The sequence below is a fragment of the Caloenas nicobarica genome, chromosome Z (genome assembly GCF_036013445.1).
Source record: "Caloenas nicobarica isolate bCalNic1 chromosome Z, bCalNic1.hap1, whole genome shotgun sequence".
Lineage (NCBI taxonomy): Eukaryota > Metazoa > Chordata > Aves > Columbiformes > Columbidae > Caloenas > Caloenas nicobarica.
The window spans coordinates 94749620-94770243 of NC_088284.1; the positions used below are offsets into that span (position 1 = coordinate 94749620).

The 20624-nt window shown below is 43.3% G+C and overlaps 1 protein-coding gene across 1 annotated transcript; it reads right to left on the minus strand.

Annotated features, from left to right (window-relative positions):
- Positions 1 to 5964: 5964 nt before the first annotated feature.
- SAMD13 (sterile alpha motif domain containing 13) lies at positions 5965 to 16179 on the minus strand. Its single transcript, XM_065657459.1, has 4 exons — positions 16109 to 16179; positions 15387 to 15471; positions 11196 to 11307; positions 5965 to 6108 (listed from the first exon to the last, which is right to left on the minus strand). The coding sequence occupies exons 2-4, from the start codon at positions 15437 to 15439 to the stop codon at positions 5965 to 5967; spliced, it is 309 nt and encodes a 102-aa protein (XP_065513531.1). The 5' UTR covers positions 15440 to 15471; positions 16109 to 16179.
- Positions 16180 to 20624: the final 4445 nt, after the last annotated feature.

Consider the following 20624-nt stretch of genomic DNA (forward strand, 5'->3'; position numbering starts at 1 on the left):
TTCTATTCTGTTTCCTTTGCAATGTGAATAATTACAGCTGTTAACTAATTTCTCTGCAAGTACTCTGGCTGCATAGCTGCTGCTGCTACTCCTCAGACTATACAGTTGCTATATAATTACTTTTCTATTAATCACTGAGGTGTTCAAGGTTTTGGACTATCTCTGTATGTCTAATTAAATAGTTTTCTTTAGTCTCATGGTCTCATCATGACTTCTGAACAGGCAGGAGTCAACCTAGGTAACCCTATTACTTTCAGGAGGGGCAGGGAGAAAGCTAGACAGACAAACAACGCCTATCTTTTTATTTGATTACACTTTTAGCTTTTGCTGGGGACATTTTTCTTGCCTTGTTAGATTGTGTTGTACTTGTGGGCTTATGTCTTGCTATTTCTGCCATCTTTAGGTGCTTATAATTTATTAATGTATCTTTTAAGGGCAAATAAAGAGCAATACTGAAAAATAAACTAGTATTTGACTGCTTACCAAAATAAGAAATGAAACCATTTACTACTTATGCAAACATTGTAAGTAAAATAAATAAGTTCTACATCAGCCAATTTTACCTCAAAAAGCAATCAGTCTTTTTTTCCAAATGACAGTTAAAAATAGATGAAAAAGGATCTTAATGAGTGTTTCAATATTTAGCCCTTTCTAAACAAAGTAGTTCTTCACAACTCACTTTCTACCTTATGAGAAATTTGTTACATTGTTACTACTTGCACTTCATTTGTACACTTGTAAGGCAGCAGCGGACCAACCTTCATGGCAGAACAAGGACAAAAAGCAGCAACCAGTTTATTTAGACTTACTTGTGGCAACAAGCACATGCGTGCACTCATGAAATGTGGTTCCTGTAAACCTCCACAAACATGCAGACATTCAGCAAGCCTTTAAAGGCATCTCGGCACAGCTCCATCCAGCACTGCAGACTTGAGTCACTGACGCAGGCAGACTGCTTCTAAAGAAAGTACTTAGGCAATCAGAAGAAGCCAAACTTTTCCATACAGCAATTAGATTCAGATAACAATGGCATAAATCATTCTTGAAAATGGGACTTAGCCAGACTTACTTGGGCCTGAAACCTGACCAAACTCCCACTGGCTTCTTTAGATTCAATCTCTGCAATGGACTTGCATTATTTTGAGAGTGACATTTTTTTCAGTTCCTGTCCAGTTGCTTACTGTGTTTTACTGAGGGGCAGCTGTGATGCTTTCCTGATGAAATCACACTTGATGAAAATAAGCAGCAGCTATCAGATTGTAAAAATGCCATTTAAAATATATCTTCTTGCTGATAACATGGACCTTGCTGGCCCTGGGCCATATCCCAGGAGTTTATAGCACCTGGGGCCTCCTACCAAGAAACAGGGTATTTTGAGTGCACAAACATCTTACCACCATTTTAGTGCCTGATTCTTTCGCATCCTGTTCCTGTTCAGTTCTGATAGCTGCCCAGGACAGTTCAACCGCAATCCTCCTCAGCTGCTGATCGTGCTCCACGTGCAACTGATGTCACACAGATAAAAGGCACTAGCTAAACTCATTAGCCAATATCTAAACCAGAGATGAAATGTCACCTTCAGGGTCAGTACAAGTTATCTGTCTTCACTGGCTGTATTATTCTATATATATTCAGGCTACCCACTTTCCAATATACATTTAAACCTGTCAGTTTTTATTAACTATTACAGCCACTTTTTTTTTCCCCTTCTTTAAAGTTGTCCTTTTTTTTTTTTTTTTTTTTAATAATCTTGCTTTTATCAGGAGTACAGGACCCTGATTTTAAGTTGAACTGAGCTGACTTAAAGTGACAAAAAAACCCTTTCTGGCTAGAAATCTCAGTATAAGTACTTTTGAAGTTAGAATCCCACTATTTGTGTACATAAAACAGCCAACCATTTTCTTTCTGGAAAGCGCACAGTGTATCTAGAAGGGAAACATACAGAATGTCTTCAGTTATAGGATCAAAAATATTAACTCACATCTCAGCTATAATTTGGATATGAACTGGTTTGTGGTTCTGAGATTGAACCTTAACATTCATAAGAGGCTGAGAAAGAAAAGACACACACGTACCTGAATGCATGTACACATACCTGGTCTCATACATATACGTATACGTATATATATAAAAATATATGTATAAATGACACTTACTACATCAGCTGGTGTGCAGCTGGATCTATGGCAATCAAATAAGTAACAACATGAGCTGGGATTAGTTGTCACATAGTTTTATTACAGACTTGCAAACTCTCAGCTGCATAGAGTTGAAACCTGCCATGTTCCCTTCAAGATCCAGCCCACTCTGCACTCTAGCACAGCAGCTCACATCTGCCAGGCTCACAAAACACGAGTGGTGGAGAGAACCAGGAAAGGGGCACTCGCCTCATTGCCGCCTGCCAGAGAGAGCTGGAGGAGCAGTTCACAGCCCTGGGGAGAAGCAAACGTTCAGTCCGCCAGCTGACCATAGCAGGTCAGGTATTGCTGCGAGTAAATGCTTCCCTGTGGGGACAGGCATTTGTAGCCCAGGTCCTGAAGGATGGAGGTGCACAGGGGGGCCAGCCTGGAATGGGAACATAAAGTAACAGAGGCAAGAGATACTAGAAGATAAGCAAGAAAGACAGGGGCAAGGGGAATCAGCAGGAAGGGACAGAGAAATATAACAATAGTAAAAAATATCAGACAAATCAAAGAATGGAGAGAACAGAAGATAAAATCAGTGAGGACAAGTATCTCTCCTGTCTGGCTGCTTTAGAGCTGAAAACCCAAACCAAACAAAACTAGAAAAAGAAGGGGGAGAGAAACCTTTGGTGCAGAGGGAAACACAACAGCAGAAACCAGAGTGCCTGAGCACTGAGGGGGGCTTCTGTTGCCTCTCAATAGCAGCATTAGGTGTGAATTCCCACATTAACATCTACATCTGGCTGGAAAAGATCAAGTCTTAACGCCCTTGTACTCCTGCAATGTTCCAAATCTTCTAGATTACCCATATTTCCAGGTGGAGAAGCCCAGGTGAACTGGCATGTGGTTATTTATACAGAAAGGAGGAGGGAGTAGGAGTATCCTTGAAAAACAGGGTTCCTACACCCAGGTACACATCTGCTTCCACAGTTCACCCTACAGTTTGGCTACCAGCTGGGAAGCAAACTCAGCAACAAGTTCCTTACTCTTTACTTCCTTCCTCCCGCTGCAATCCACCAGCAAAAGATAAAGCAAGATTACTCTTGAATCAGAGATCAGTGCAAATGATGAGCCTTTCCTCACTTTTTTGGTACAATTTAGCTGCTACAAAGTCAGGGCCATCCTCAACATGGCAAGTACTGCAGAGTGTTTCTAGAGGGGCAGCTGGATTACAGCAATCATCTCAAAAGGGGAAGAGAACATCCTGAGATGAGTGCAAGCTTGCCAATGCCAAGACATTTGCTGTTGCTTTATCAGCAGATGAGGTAATGATACAGCAGTTACAACTGCTGACTGTTCCTTTAACAAAGATGCTCATGAGTGCAGCCTATAAACACAACAGTGGTCTCCAGTACTCATCAGCAGCCTTCAGAGCAATGAAACTCTCACATGGAGACCAAGGGCCACTTACAGTCTTCATGGTGCTTCCCTTGGGCTCTTCAGGTGTTTGAGGTTACAGCTGCATTCCCCAAATTTACAGCATCTACCAGTCAGTGTTATTCTGGGAGTAAGTATTCAACACATGCAGGATCCAAAGGAACATCACTAAATCAAACAATTTCTTAACTACAGGAGCTAAGAAAATAAAAAGACCTTGTTATAATAATTATCATATGAAAAGCAACACAGCCTCAGACCATGGTCACTCTCACACCCAGAATCAGCTGAGCAGTTGGACACCTGGCAGTTTAACCACCACCCAAAGCACAGGGAGGGCTTTTGAGGAAGAGTGGCTCACCTAGCTGCGGGCACATGAAGGGCACGTTATAAACTGGATTCCTGCACAGCTCTGCAACACTCAGAACTGCAGTATTGAAATGGTATCCAGTATTGCACACCAGTCGCTTCCTCATCTCAACAGCAGCTGTGTTTTCTGCAAGAGGAATGGTAGCTAAAAATAATCTGGCTTTAACTTCCTCTTTCAAACCCTCCAGTCTCTTTTAAAAAGATTTTTTGTTCTCCCAGAAACAGCAAGGGGAATGTAACAGACAAAACTCAGAATGGTCACCTGCACAAAGAGAACAGCAGCATTAGAAAGCTCAGAGAACAGTGGGAAACTACAATAAAGATCAGGGGCAATAAAAATAAATTGCTACAGTTCTGAGTATCCTCCAAATTCCCTTTCACACTTGCTGCGAGGTTTCTGTTGGGCCTCTGCTTGTATGAACCAGTTAGCAGTGCTGATCAAAAGGGGAATACAATCTGGATGGTTCCGAATGCAATTCATTTGCTCATTAAAACATGTTAAAAGAAAGCACAGTGTTCAGTCATCACCAAATGAGCTCTCATGACTGTACAGTGGAGAATTTTACTCCCTGATGGAATAAGTATGTTTTACTTTAAATTCTGTGTCATCCATACATCTACAAAATGTGTCAATCCCACACCAAACATGTAAACAGAGAAAAAGAGAATATTAAATTCATCTTTCAGTAACATAGCACTATGTTTTGGGGTAAGCCACCCTGCCTCTGCACCACCAACAGCTCTGGAAAGCGAAGCACAGATGTTACTGGTGAACTATGACCAGGGCTCCATATTCTTTCCTTCAGCAGTGTATAACACTAGATAAGAAAAGGCAAAAATAATAAAATCTTTAAATATCTTGATAGGTGGCGTTAAAAGTAATCACAACAACATTGAATATTAAGTCAGTTTTAGTACTTTTTAATGGAAAAATGGAGAAAAACAGGAGCTCAAATATACCACAACAAAGAAACAGAGAAAGTAAAAGATCTGTAAAATAAACTGAATCCAAACATAAGCAATGTTTTATTGGAATATAGCAAGCAACCTATCAAATAGGGAACTGGTACAAACAGATTGAACAAGACTCTCTTTTAACAGAGATGTATAGTGATGAGACAGCTTCTTTCAGTTTTTAAAACAAGTATTCAAACTGTTAAGTAAAGCATTTTAAAAAAAAATAAATCAACCATTACAACACCAATGACAGACAATATTAAAAATGTGCAGAATTTCACTCTTTTTACAAATTTCTGCATAATGTTAGAAAACAAGTTATCATAAATTAAAAATAAGAAATAAAATGAAGGGGTTTTGTTTTGCAAAGCAACACAAACTTTTTAAAACCAACTACGCTTTACACAGAACTACTATTAAAAACAGGTGAAAACAAGCTGAAAATTTAAAGGACAGCAAAAAATACACAACCCAGTTTCACCTGTCAGAAATGCCTTCTGCTATCGAAGGGGTTATGTTAGTTGTATGTACAGCTTTAAACATTGCAGCACACCACAAGTAAACCTTAATAAGGTCAAAATAGGACCCTCTGCAAAAAAGGGTGAGTTGGCAAGTGTCAGTCTCATCCTAAAATTATGAATAGTAATTTTAGTAGTTCTTTAATGTAAACCAAAACCTACTTTAATTGGTTTTTCTCTCCCAAAGATGCATGTAACCTTTATTTGGGTTTGGTTTCTATTTTTGGTATTTTAATTCATTAAATAAAGAACATGTCTGGCTCAAAAATGAGAATGACATACATCCCTTTTGTTCTGGATACAGTGATGTAGCTATCTCAACATGCTCATTGACAATTCCTAAAAGAGAAAATCACTATGTACTATGTAAAAAATACATACCACCTCTCTCAGTTCAGACTCAGTATATGGTATATTGCCAACTCTATCCAATAGGATATATATTGTAATTTGGTTTAAATTCTTAATAGATATATTCTCTCTTTACAAAGTTCCATCACATGAAACCAAATTGCTTATTTATTGTTTGAGGCACAACACGACCCCAATTAGACAATTCGCTATAAAGAGTTGTTCTTTAGATGTTGTGTCTGTAGAGGTTTTACGTGATATTCATAGATTTTCAGCGCAGGCCCCAGTTTTAATGAAAGTCCAGTCAGTACATCATTTCTTGTCATCAAGAGTAATGATTTGCCATCAATTTCCTATAAGAAGAATTAAAGAGCTGATAAAGACAAATGTACAAATCTAACAGATGGGAACAGTCATGCAACAAATGGAAGACTACTACAGAGGATCAATAAGAAAAGAAATAGTGGCTTTTCTTTTTCTGAAACTATGTTTGTAGCTGCTAAATTCTGCTGCCTGCTTTTCAGGTGCTCACCTGTGATGACTAAGGCATAAGTACCATTTAGTCAAGCACAAAACCCAAGTAGCCTTATTTAAAAATTCTGTCCTTGTAAATCTGTTTCAAATTAATAGGTACATGTGCAGACTGCCTAATTATCAGCCATTAAGGTAAGGATACTCTTAAGAAGGTGGCTTATGAAGTGCATTTCAGAAGAATTACCATTGATAATGATATGCAAGTTTGGACTAGTCAGCATCTGCTACTGACTGCAGGTGCTTTCTTTAAAAGGCCAACCTTCCCATGCTTCCTGTGGGGGAAAAAAAATAGACTTCTGCCATCAGAAATTTTAGAAGGGCCTAACTGTGGAGCTCAACACTCTGAGGGAACTTTTCCTCCTCCACAGAATCACAGAATGTTAGAGATTGGAAGGGACCTCAAAAGATCATCTAGTCCAATCCCCCTGCCGGAGCAGGAACACCTAGATGAGGCTTCCACTTACAGTGGAAGAAGCTAAAAACAACAGCTCAGGTCTCAACAACCCCGCTTGTTCATTCACACTGCACTACTCAGGAAACGGGGGCTACACCAACACAATAATGCATTGACCAGTGTCTCACAACACAGCTAGGCCTCCCAAGGTTGTCATAGCTCAAAGAAGGATGTAGCCTTTAGCATTCTCCTGCACTGGACCTCACTCTGCTGTTGCATGGGGGTTTTTTATTTTCAATTAAAAAAAACAAAACAAAAAACACACCACAACTAGTAAATGTTGAATTTGTTATCAATAGCCAACAACCAGTTCAAATGCTTACATATATTTTTGTTGTACATAATACATTGCCAAAATTTTGTATTTTTATAAATATTATAAACATCACAGATCCGTTTATCCCATTGCGGCATCTGCCTCAGAAATATTAAATGTTGCCTTAGAAATGTCAGAGATCCCATCCTTGAGTACAACTCAAAGTGAAATGAGGAAGACTTGTATAAGAGTTCATAATGAATTTGTCCAGACTGATCTCTCTTATGATTTGATAAAGTTTATGAATACAAAATACATGGACAAACCACAACATAGTCAAAAGATCAGCTGCAAGTGGGATTTCTTTAAAATCTCCCTAAAAGATATGACTCCTGAGCCCTCATGTAACATTATTTCTAAAAGAAAAAATGTTTCAAATAACTTTTTACTCAATTATAGCAGATGTCTCATGCCAATTACTGTTGAGAATGTTCATGGTTAAAACCAGTTTCTATTCTCTTTTTTCCGTTTATCACAATTCTTTCTGTGGGAGTTTTGACACCAGTGAGTATTTTGCTCATTACTATGACCAATCTGAAGTTGCCTTTGCTGCTTCTGTTCAACGATGTTACAGAGGAAGAACAGCCTCCAGCTTGGTAGGATCCCAATGAAGTAAATCCAGTACCTGGGACAGGAGAAACTCCAAGAATAGGAAAAAAGCATCTATTCCTTTCCCTTCTTCTTTGACAGGGTTCCCCGTGGATTCTAGAAATGTTGGCAACTCCTAATGCTTTCATTGAACGGAAAACTGATTCTCTAAACATATCTGGGTAGAAATGAGGAATTCTGTATTCAGAATTTAAGTGTTTTATATCTTTGTATGTATCATAAGCTTTACCTCTTCCAGCTCTTTTTAGCTTTCCACTTAAACCTGCTTCTGTAGATTTTTCATAGCCATCCTGGGTTTTGGCACCAGATAAGATTTTGTATGCTTTGGTGACTTCCGTGAATTTCTTCTCTGCTACTTCTCTTCAAGGTTAGTTTTCCGTATACCTTTTTAATGTCATCTGCAGAGGTACTCCTCTGCACAACTACGGCTAATAGCAATTCCCGCCTGTGTCAGGATGACGCCAGCAGCACTAGTGTATCGTCTTCAGCAAATAACCAAGGATCGTGCTAAGCTTCAAGTTGTCCCAGCACTCTTTCTGCTCTTTAAGTGACTGAGCACTGCAAGGTCTTTCAATACAGCTGACACGAAAGCCTGGCAGCCAGCATGCCCACATGCTCCCCCATGCCACAGCTCTGCTGGAAAGCCACAGCGGACACAAGCTGGCACCAAACCGTTTCCCTGCAGGTAGGGCTTTGCAGTGAAGCCAGCAAACTACCCCTGTGTTACTTGGCCTCATCTGGCTATTGCAATACTAATGGCCAAGAAGCCAGATGGGCAATAACGAAGGTCAGGCATAGCACTAGCTTGTCTTGAGACACAGCAAACAGCTTCAGCCTTTGAGTGAGCTCCAGCCCCCTGAGTTCCCAAGCCTCCTGGAGAAAGCTCAGCCATGTCCTGGCAGGCAGCGGTTCTCTGAAGGTGTTCACACCCCCATCCTGCATCTGGTCTGCCTCTCTCTTCAGTTATCCTGTGCCCCCAACTTCTTGGCTTGTCTGATTTGCTTGCTGATGTGATGTGTTTGTGTGGGCAATATCTTTCTGTTGAATCTGTCTTCATCGGTGAGCTCTTTTGACTTTCTGACCTCAGTGGAACTCCAAGAAGGAATAATGTATAATCATCATACAATCATCACTTCTTACCAGCACTTACAATATAGCTTAAATAAAACATTCTGCAGTCCTTGCAACATCTTCCCATTTTCCTTAAAATGTTGTGAGAAAAATTCAGGTCTTAAAAATTCTGAGTCACTTGCTTTGGGTAAGTCCATATGTATTCAGATTCATCAAAAGAACGTGTGATCTCAGTTACTGTTGTGTGAAAGTTGAACGTAGTAATAGATCTCATTATTACATTCTGGTCTATGGATGTTTTGTAAGGAAACTGTTGTGCTACACCTACTGAAGCAGCTCAGTTGAAAACAGTTTCCCAGTGTTGTAGGTGAAATGGAACACTTTACTATTTATAATCTCATTCCTCATTCCCCTTCCAGTACATATTCAGTGCAGTGGCAGATCAAATTAATTTAGATTTCTGAGGCCGAGGTAAGCTGCGGTACAAATGGCAGAGAAAAACTGAGATGGCCAGAGCTTTAGCCACATGCTTGTCACCCTACAGAGGATGGCTAAGTGTTCAAAGTGAACCTGACTGCACTGCCATGCCTGGGACATCCTGGTAGCAAATACTGTAAGTACACAGAGTCAAAGTTAGTGGCTAGTAAATAGTGTGGAGGAAACAGAGCACCACCCCGGTAAGAGGTTAGGGACAGAGTTGTTCCTGGGTCAGACAGGGGACGGGCTGGCAGAGCTGGAACGGAGAACCAGGCACTTGCTGCTCCCCCTGCTGCCAAGGTAGTGGAGGGGGAAGGAAGTGGCAATGGCTTCTGCTGTGAGTGTCCATCCCACATCTCCTGGCTGTATGCTGGTGGCAGCTGTCAGCCTCTCTCTCCAAGGCTTTGGTACAAAGGGAAGTTGGCAGCAGAATCACAGCCATGTTTCTGCCCATGGCTATCCTAGCAGAGCCTTGCCAACACATTGCTAAAAAGCAGCTTACTTCAGCCATCCTCCTGAAGCCACTTGCCCTCACTGCAGAATACTAATAAAAGCTTTACACTCACTTCTATGCTGCTTTCCATCAGGCTGTTGCAAATTGCTCTGCCAAAATTCAGGAGTTAGCCTCACCTTGCTGCTGCAAGATCAGTAGTAATTGCTGCGGTATTATTGACAAGCCAACTAAGGTGCAGAGAGGTTAAGATATTTGATGAAAGTCAGAGGTATCTGTCAGTATAAGGAAAAAATACCAGAGGCTGCGATTACTTTGCCCATGTGTTTTTCTGGGCCACATTTCCAAGGCTGTTGAGGAGACATGGATGCTGGTATTGAGGAATGGATACACTTAAATAATTTTTTTGCCTGTTTACTCATCTTCAAATTCTGAAAAATCAGTAGCAGCTGCAGAAAGAGCCTCTCTCTGCACCCTGCCAGAGAATTACCCAACCACCAGGCTTTTCATCTCTGAAAACAAAGAGCTAAATTGTGATACTTTGTTGTACTCGTCAGTTACAACCAGATGGGATTTCACTGTCCAGGTGCTGAAGGTCAGCAAGACTAACTTGACCAACATTCATGTTATTTCACATGAGATGTAAAGTTTCCCTGCAAAGCTGCTGGTAACTTGCACTAGCTCAGTGTCTTGGAAAGTCAACCCATCTACTTTGATACTAAATACAAGCGTTGATAACTAATTTCCTGGCAGTCACACGCAAACCTATAAACATATCCGGGAAGGTGCTGAACTGACAACCTGGACAAGTTCCCTCTCCACAGAACAGGTGGACTGTAGGCCCCGTAAGCCAACTGCCTTATCGTGCCCTACTACAGCACCCCACCAGTGTGCTGATGGGTCGTTACAAAGGGTCACATGACTACCGAAAGCAGCCATCCATTAGTATCAGCAGTTATAAAGCCCAGAAATGAAGACCCGGCCCCTTTCTCAGACCAAGTCCTACAAACATGCTGCTCCTGCACCTACGAAGATTCTTCCCCTCTATTGCCAGCTTGTCTTTTCCCTGTCCACTTGCACTGCCAAGTTCAATGCAACACAGCAGGCCCTTTCTCACACTAGGTCTTCAAAAGCAATTTCCTTCTTAGGAGCCCTGGATTTTATAAATACTCAGGAGTGTATTTGCACAATACATTAAGGAAGAAGGGAATTACCACTCACATTTTAAATAATGAGACTGTGAAACTGAGAGGGTTGTACAGGGAGACTGAGTCCAAGCCAGAAAATTTGCTTAGATTCCTCACCTTTCAGATGACTGTCTTAAACTCCAACCCATTATATACACCTTGCAGAACAATATTGTTACTCAAAAATCATAGTCTCATTGATTTTCACTCAACAACAAACTCAAGTCTCCCATTAATGTGGGATTTTCACTCCCATTTAACAGCATATAACCAGGTCCACAGCAAAAATGTGCAATATGAGAAACTGATGGCAGTCAAAAAGTTTTTCCTAGCAGATTTACCTGTTCTTGGAAAGCATTGGCTTGTTCTTCAAATCCAGCTGTTCTGAAATAATTCACAACATCGATAACAGCCCAGTCAGCAGGATCCGGAGGTCTCCCATTCTCTACTGAACTGCAAAGTGTAAATCCAGACAAGTAATCACTAAATGTATGCAGAGCATCTGTTGCTTCTTTGTGCACACTCCATGCATATCTGTTCCTTCCTTGTTCCTCCAGGAAAGGTGTCCTTTGACACACCTCCCCTCTGCCCCGATACAGAACAGTCACCCCTGTTCTCTTCCATTTCAAAGACCTGATGCTGGGACAACTGAGTTACCTCTCCTTTCAGAAAAGAAGAAAGTATATGAATCTTCACATAAGCCAAAGGTAATCAGTCAGGATCTTTTCCTGCAAGTGCGCTGCCTTTGCAGTTGGAGAAAAAAAGACTACTGTGACTGAGGTACCAAACCCCTGTCTTTCAAGACTGCAGTTTGTTTTCAGCTACCAAGTAGTTATAAAGAATTGCAGTACATGGATTATACTTTTCCCCGATGAAACTGTGCTTCCTTGTAACATGGGTAGAAACTCCTGAAAACCATTTTTACCTTGCAAAAACAAAACAAAAAAGAAACACCAATGACTGCACTAATTGCTCAATATAGAAAATTTCTCAAAATTGGACTAATCCTAGAACAAATCTATGGACTTTTAAAATAGCTATGAATCAGACAAAATATCTGTTAAACACAATTAGAATTAATTCCTTCTGTGACTGACCTCAGGTAATTGTTTTTCACGGTAGCAAAAACAACCAATCATTCATATTACTATTCTTCTGCATTTCTCATCCTCAACCTGCCACCACCCTATCTCAGGTAACCTATGTGTATCTGCAGATTATTAGTAAAAAGACACACAGTGAGCGTGATTGCCTTTCCTATAGCAATTTAGGAGGATGAAGAGCAAGACATCAAAAGAAAAAACTTCTTTAACGTGTTTCTCCAGCTAGAAGTCCCAAAGTTCATGCCAGACATTTTCTACTGTTCTGCATGCTTAACCAGAATGCTAATGAAGAAATATCAAAAACATGCAGATCATGGTAGATTTCAGAATCCTGTCCATTTCAGGTCCTGAAGCTTAGAGGCAGGACTTTGATTTTCAACAGCACCAGCTAGAAAAGAAACACAGATTATACTCTGCTGACAGCATTTTTGTTCTGTCCTTCAAATTTTTCTTTTCCAACTGTCACTACCTCTGTCTTGCCTAGACTTTTATGTCTTTCAGCAAAATAACTGAGTGAATCAAGGGCCCATCATTTTTCCAACCAGCCATGAAGAGAAGTGAACAGAATCACATACGGTGCCTCCCATCGCTGTTTCTATAACATCCCAGTTTCTACAACATCCCAGTTTCTACAACTACCTGAGCCCTGGGAAGAAGGGCTCGTGAGTACAACAGTTTTTGCTTCTCCCCTAACTCTTGGGAAGTACCCGCCAATGTGACAACGAAATTCTAGCCCTAGAGACTCACACTGCAACTGCTGCACTTGACTATCCAAAAGCAGTTTCTTTCACTTATGGAATATACACGTATCTCAGAGCAATGAGCAAAGGGCCAGAGTTTCTCACTTTCGCTCGTCAAGTAATTGCTTCACTGATTGTGATTACATAGAAAGGCAACACTCAGCAAAATTGAAAATGAGACTATCTGGCCTTATCAGAGCTGCTGCTTTTTTAAAAAAAAAAAAAAAAAAATCAAAGAATGCCTTTCAATTTAGATTTTTGGTGTTGTGCACATTCTGAGGCTCAGGAAGTAAAATGTGAAAAGCACCACACAAAACCTACACATATTTGTAAAAGCAGCATTTGAAGGATTATATTTAAGTCTTTGCATTTTGCCTAAGACAGACAATCGCTTTCAATGACTCATCTTCTACTTAAATTTAAAAATAAACAAACAACACCCCAACAACTCAGTATTTTTTAAAAAGGAATAATTCCTAAAATATATTTAATTTAATTCTCCTAAACAGCAAACAAAATACTCAATCTGCAAAGATACCTCCTAACTGTATTTTGCTGACTTCCCAAAGACACTTCAATTTCAAACTAAATTCTAAACCCTCCTTCCCACAATTTTATATTTCAGCCCAGGTGCATTAGTTCTTCATGTAGCTCCTCTTTTACCACTAGGGAACTACCACTGGGTCCAGCCCCATGCCAGGCTCAACCGCAATGACTTCAGGGGCTCTGCCTTAGTCATTAAATAATCACAGGAAATAATTGCAAGTTCCTGCTTCAAGGAATAGCACCATGCTGGACCTCAAGTGGAGCCAATTTCCACAGCTACAGCTGCAGAAGACTCACAGGCATGTTGCAGGCTGTTGGAGGCTGCCTGGATCTTAACCCATATACACACACAGATGCTCATTTGGCTTCTAGACTTTAACAGTCTCCTCCTTGCCCTGCTGCTGCACCCGGTTCTATCCTTTAGACAAGAAAAGGCAATATATAACAGCCATGGCTTAGCCATACACTGGTCTATGCCACACATCCTGGATGCTGTAAAATCTTAAGAGGACTGGCATTTTAGGCTTTGTAATGAGGTACTAGATGCACTGTTAATGAATAAGGATGAGGCTTGTCTGCTTTTCACCACTGTCCCTGTGCCTTTATTGCCATCATGTGGCAGAAGCAGCAAGGCCTGAAGGGATCTAGCTGTGAACAAACGTTTTATTCAAGCTATTTATAACCACTTCAAGAAAGTGCCAAATATTTCCTTTGTAGATATGCACACATACATACTGTATACATTCATTTAGAAACCACAGGTCCTGGTCAGTTTAATGACAATCCCCATCCAGTTTTAAGAAGCCACCTTCACAATGAAGAATTGAGCCTTTATCACTTGAGCCTCAGGGGAAAATTATTAAATGTAAACTGTCTTTGCTTTGACTGCCTGCCTTCTCCTCCCACTATGGAGCTCTCACTGTAGAAAGCAAGTTTGCCAACAGAAGGTGGCTTCTGCGGGACATACATGCTATAATCTATTCATAGTCACTGAATGGAGAAATGCATTTTACGTTGGTGTGCTGTGACCAATGTCTCAAGCGAAGGGGCAGCATGCTGATTTTAATGGCCACCGTCAGATCTTTTGATGCTGTGTCATAATCAGGCATTTTATCAGCACTCTGAAATGACCATCATCATCACCATCGTTATTATTATTATTATTACTACTACTACTGTAGTGCCTGGGAATATAAGCATTGTCAAGTTTTCTTGGAAGGCTTATGGAAAAGAGAACTAAATGCAAAGAATGAGATGCAGCTTTGCAGAAATGTTGCAGTTTGAGAAGACAAAGAATTCTCTCTAGTACCTTTCTTTGTGTTTTGGTTTGTTTTGTTTTTTAATATATCTATATATGTATCTCAGCATGGCTTCTGTAACCCTAAAGCAGCAAGACCCAGATTTTCCACACCAAACTCCACTCCTCAGTTCATAACTTCATTCAGAATTGCTAGTCCTAATATAAGAATTGCTGACCTTTAAGGTTACAGAAATGCCTCCTATCCCTTAGCCTGCATTCTGCCACATTAAAATCGTACAGCAGTGCACACCATGTTTCCATCTTATTCCCACCCTAGGTCTGAAGTAACAACCCAGCAGTTTAGGGCTTCTCCAGCAAACAGCTTAAAATATCTGTTCCAGAACAGAACTGACACCAAAGATAGATGCTGCTGCTTCTCAGCTCTAGATGGCTGGGCAGTCTGCAGAGAAGGGCACATGTGTCTCTGAAAGAAGCAGAGGAGACTTACACATAGGACACTTCTACCCATCAGACACTGGTTCTGCCCAAGCCACTAGCAAACAGGTGAGCAGAAGTAGAGCATTTGTTACAGTGCTACCGCCTGCTTTAATCTCTGGTTGAGAGGAGAAATCAATGGAAAAGATATACCCCTAACTTAAGTTACTAGCTTCTACATCTCTCCATTGCTATACCAGTCCTCCCACATATCACTTTTAATCAATTGCATGCCTGAGACTTTTCTGTTTCAAAGCTGAAATACAACAAATGTAATCGAGAACAAGGAAGGTTTGAAATGAGTGAAGATGGAGGTGCCCACCCTTGCCAACCACATTAAATCAAAGGAAAACTGTAATCAAAATCCATGTGCTGTTTACACAAACTGAACACTAGGGATTCACTTACTTTTTGACATCCAGAGAGCCATTTTCCTTGTTTTCCATGTCAACAGTTAGCATGGGGAGGATAGAGGTTTCTTTTACTTCAGCAACTGATCAATAGGGAGGAAAAAAAGCTGTGTTTAATTATCGGTAATATGAAAAGAGCAACGTAATGTAACAGAAACAAGCATTCTAGAGGGACACAACCATATTTCCACCTGAGAGGAAAGATGCTGTCAAAGACTGCTTTCCTCAGAAGCCTGGCAAAGCTGATAATAGCTAATGAACTATGGAAAGCTGACCTGCGCTTCAAACGCAAGAAATATTTCATGCCTGAAAATCAAGGAAGGTACTGTTACATTTGATCCTTTTTGAAACTAATAAAATTTTGATCGAGCTATATATTCATACAGACATTGACCTGCAACATATAGCTAGATATCAAAAGGACTTACTATGCCTCCAGTCACCTTGCTATACAGAGGATCCAAACAGACATATGCTCTGATCTTATCCCTAGTGAGGTTTTGAAATCCATAGCCTTGCTTTACAAATACAGGATCTGGGATACAGATGAGTACAAAGTGACTTATACCCAACTGACACAGAAAGCTGGTAGGCAGAGTTACTGACTGAGCACCAAACTCCTGAGGCCTAAATCAATATCTTATTCATAAGGCCATCCTTCCTGCACTAGCACAGCTTCTTCTATAGGTACGGTATACTGAACTATGAAAAGGAGCATACAAAGGACACAGGAGAAAATCCAGTTTGTTTCCCTCCTCGCAGCGCGCTGGAATACGTTCACCACACAGCTTTTTCCACCGCTCCACGAAACATGCAGGCATGGCCCGAGGCTTTTCTTTCTGTTCTCAAGTAAGCCATTTCTATCTCAGAGGACCAAAGAGCTGACCAAGGACTCAGGATGTTCTTGCCGTAGCATTAACGGATACCAGTGAAATGTCACAGAGCTCTGGGAAGTACAGAATAGGGAAATCACACTCTTCAGATAAAACTTTGCAAAAAACAGAGGATAACAATTAATAATGCTGTTAAAGGAAGAAAAAAAAAAAAAGACCCTTTATTATATAGCTAGCAGCACATAAAGCACCAAGAAAACAGTGACAAAGTAATCAGAAAGACGCTTCTTCCTTCACCGCTGACCCAATAACTCGACGCATTCCCTCGAATCACTTCTTGGTTCACCTGAGGTGACTGCACGGCGACACCCGCAGCAGCCCGACTGCGGAGGGTCCCCTCGCCCCGGCCGCGCAGGACCCGGCAGCCGCCCCGGGCTCGGGGCTGGGCACCTCCCGCGGAGCCACCCGGCCGGCAGGAGGCTCCGGGGGCTCCCCTCACCCCCCGGCGGGCGAGGAGGCGGCTCCGCCGGGACTGCGTGACACGCGTGCACCATTTCACAAGCATCTCCGAACCCGTTCGCCAGGCAGCACTGCACCACATTGTCATTTTTGGGCTGGCGGAGGGCGGGGGGAAGTAAGACAGAAAAACCTACCTACGAGCAACTAAACCAAAGCATTGCTACAGGCTGCTCCGGAGCGGCGGAGCCCCCCGCTCCCGCCCCCCCCGCCGGCAGCGGGGCGCTCTGCGGCGGCTCAGTTTGACACCGGGAGCAGCCCCGCCTGGCTCCCGGCCCGCCTGACGCCGCCGCCACACACGGCCCCGCCAACCGCCGCCCGCGTCATGGCGGCCGTTTTAAAGGCGCAGCGCTGCGCCGCCCCCCGCTCCCTCACAAGCGCCCGCGCCGCGGAGGCTCGGGAGAGAGCCGGGGGGAGGTTTGTCGGGCTGGGGACGGGAGGGAGGAGCAGGGACCGGCACCTCCGGAGAGCGTCTTCCCTCCGGCAGCGCTTACCTGCGGGAGAGCGGCGGCAAACCCGCCCGCGGCACCCGGCCGGAGAGGAGCACCCAGTGCAGGATTCATGAGCTGAGCTGCTTGGGACCTCCTTGTAAACATTTCTACTCCTCCTACCAAAAGGGGTGCACGTAGTAACGGCGGGAGTGGGGGGAAAGGCAAAAAATCCGCAGATATTTTTTGAAGGGTATGGTAGCTGATCCCGTGAAACTGACACAAGGTGAGAAATAGGAACGGCCAGGTGTCAGGAAATTGACAAAGTTGCGTGAAACTCATTTCTAGAATGAGTTTGTCAACTTGCAGATGAATAGTAGACACTTGTCTCTGGAACTGGAACATTGCAGGCTCAGGGTGATGGGAAGGAGGAGCCACTAAGGACAGCACAACCGTGCCACCCCTGGGACCGAGTGAAGAGAGGACACGGAGACAGGAGTTCCCAGGGACAGCCACATCTCTTACTCGTGTGAGCACCAAGCCTTATTTCACAAGGAGACTCACAGATACTGTACAGCAAATCCTGTAGGTAAGGTGCGAGTCAAAGTGCCTACAGATGACCAAGTCTGGCCTGCTGGCGATAAAATCTCATCCACAGAGATTAATAGAAATGTTGGCAAATTTCTACAGCAACTGCACCTTTCTTCTATATTACAGTAATTTTTAATTTCTTCTTCCAAATTTCCCTTGATTCAGGATGTTTTCTAATGGCATAGAAGTGTTACATGGATGACACACTGCCAAGGTCAGGGAAAGCAGGCAGATGATACCAACCAACATACCCTGTGCCTCCCCACACATGGGCTTTGAAGAACTCCCCTCAGCACCAGGGCTGCGTCCCAGCCACAGCTCAGACGCAGTGACCTTCTGACCATCCTTAACACTTAGTTACAAATTTGTGGGATGTTTTGCTTGCAGAATTTCCTTCTGAGTCAAACCACTCAAATTACACCTTTGCTGTTCTCTGCAAGGCAAGCGGGACATTGCAAGCTACCGGGGGATTCATACCGAACCAGCTGGTGACTTCAGCCTGATTTCTGCAAACGGGTCCGTGACACGAGAGCCCCAGCCTGCTGGCCAGCAGAGCGGGCATGGGGCTGTCCCAGGCACCGTGCAGCTGTCCCACTCCCAGAAGCAGGTTCCTGCATCCTGGCTGCACTTGCGAACACAGATCCCAGTTACCTGACTGCTACTGAGACACTGGTAAAAGCACTAAAGTCACAGGAAAACTGCACTTTTGTGCAAAGGACTGCAGATGTGACTTCCCTGACCATTTGATTTTGCCTGGTCTACAAGCTGCCAAATAAATAACCAAAACTCACAAAAACTATGCAGATAATGTGACTCGAGTATCAATAAGGAATGTTGAGAATAGAGAGCAGTGAGAGTCTTTACTACTTTAGATTTTAAATAAATGCAAATAAACAAGTTAAATAGGTCATTAAATATACTGCACCCTAAAGAAAAACCTCTTTACTTCACATCTCAAAAGCATACTGTAAAATGTGGCATATTTGTGTTGGACAAGTAAGCAACACAAGGCAATTATTTTTTGTCTCTCAAGAAATATGCATTCTAAATGAGGCCATATTGAGATTTCTGCATCAGCTGTTTTCTAACTTTAGTAATCAACTGACATTTGAGGACAAAAATATAAACCAGCTATTTTACTCACGCTCTCCTCTTCCTTCCATCATGTTCTTCAATTAATCCTTAGAGTATCCGAAGAGAGGCTCACACAGCACATGTGTTCTGTCTAAAAGACCTTGAAGAGCAGAGAAAGGAATTTTAAGAAAATAGGCTGTGGAAAAATTCAACGTGGAATATGATCTGTGGTTCGTATTCTCATTCATTGGGGTAAGGTAATTTAATTAAAATGATATTATGCCTGGAAGGAGACAAAGTAGGGAAGTGAATTAGACTTTTGACTATTTGCATCCTGCTTCTGGGAGAAAAAAAAACCCAACAACCACATTTCCAGGCCACGCAGGGCCCCAGGTGAGTGCACGTTGAGGGGTCAAGCCCTGAGTGTTTCCGAACCTCCGCTGTTACACGAGGAGAAACATGCAGAAGTGACTGTGGTTACTGGACACCAATTGACCCTGTTTTTTCTGGGTATTGAAAAACGCCGTTTTTTTACTGAAAAGCTAATTTTTTTTTTGTCTGTGGAAGTGACAGCAGTACATGAAGACAACGTGCATTGCACGTGTGGCAAAGGAGAGCGCAGCGCCCTGTGTTAGCTGTGCAGTGGGGAGTGAATTGCAGCTCCCCAAGGGCAAAATAAAGCCCTTCAAACCTTTCTTATTCCACTGTCTTGGGTAAAACACGGTTAAACGTATTCACGGGGCAAGTCAAGTGAGAAAACGACAAAGGACTTCTGTGGTTTCACCTGAAGGGAAGCTAGGACAGCTCCTCCGCGCGAACTCCGCTTATGCAGAGCAGAAGGGACTGCACCCGTGTACAACACAAATGTTTCGCTGCCCGTGCCCGCGGCAGGTGCCGGGGAGGGGCCGGGCCGGGCCGGGCCGGGCCGGGCCGCCCGACGCCGCCCTCCCCTCAGCCGCCCTGGGCGCGAGGGGCAGTAACGGCCGCCGGCACCGCGCGCCCCGCCCCGCCGCCGCGGGGCCCGCTGGGAACGGGAGTCCCGCAGCGCCCGCCCGGCCCCGCCGCCTCGGGCCGGCCCCGCGGTCAGCGGGGACCGCGGTTCGAGCCCAGCCGGCTGCCGGCAAGGAGCGAACCGCACACGCTGGCGGGCGGTATGCTTTCCTCCGGGCGTGCAGGGAGACATTTTGGGGCTGGCACCGATCATTTGTGGAAATGCTGCTCACGAGGGGAAGGCGGTGAACCAGAGACAGCCAAATGCTGAGAGATTTCACCCAAACGTGATCAGCGGCCGAAGCATCAGCTCCTCCTAATGTGCAGCGCTGGGGGCAGGAGAAATAGACAGGGGACACAGGCTGGTTTTAAGTAATTCTTGTCACAGATCTGGAAGTGACACAGGTTTAAGGCGACTGCTTGCCACCCGGACTGTATTAATTTATAGCTATCTCCAGCCTGTTAATAACGGTGGTCTAAAAATCCCTTTTGCATCATTTCCTTCCCAGCGACGCAGGACTAAAAAGGGCCCTTGCGGGCACGGCGTCGGATCTGCTGCCGCCAGCCCTGGCACCACCACGTCCGCGTGCAGCGCGGGCCCCGAGCCCACCGGGGGCCTCGCCCCCCGGGCCGCTGGTTGAGAACTTGTCATTTACAACTTGCAAAACACATGAACAGTTTATACCCATTTGTTCCTGCAGTAACCTTGTTTAGTTTAATAGTTGACTTCTCTGCTTTTCTGGTATTTTCTTGCTTATATAGACTCAGCTGTCTGAATGACCATGGCCCTTTAAGACTCTCTCT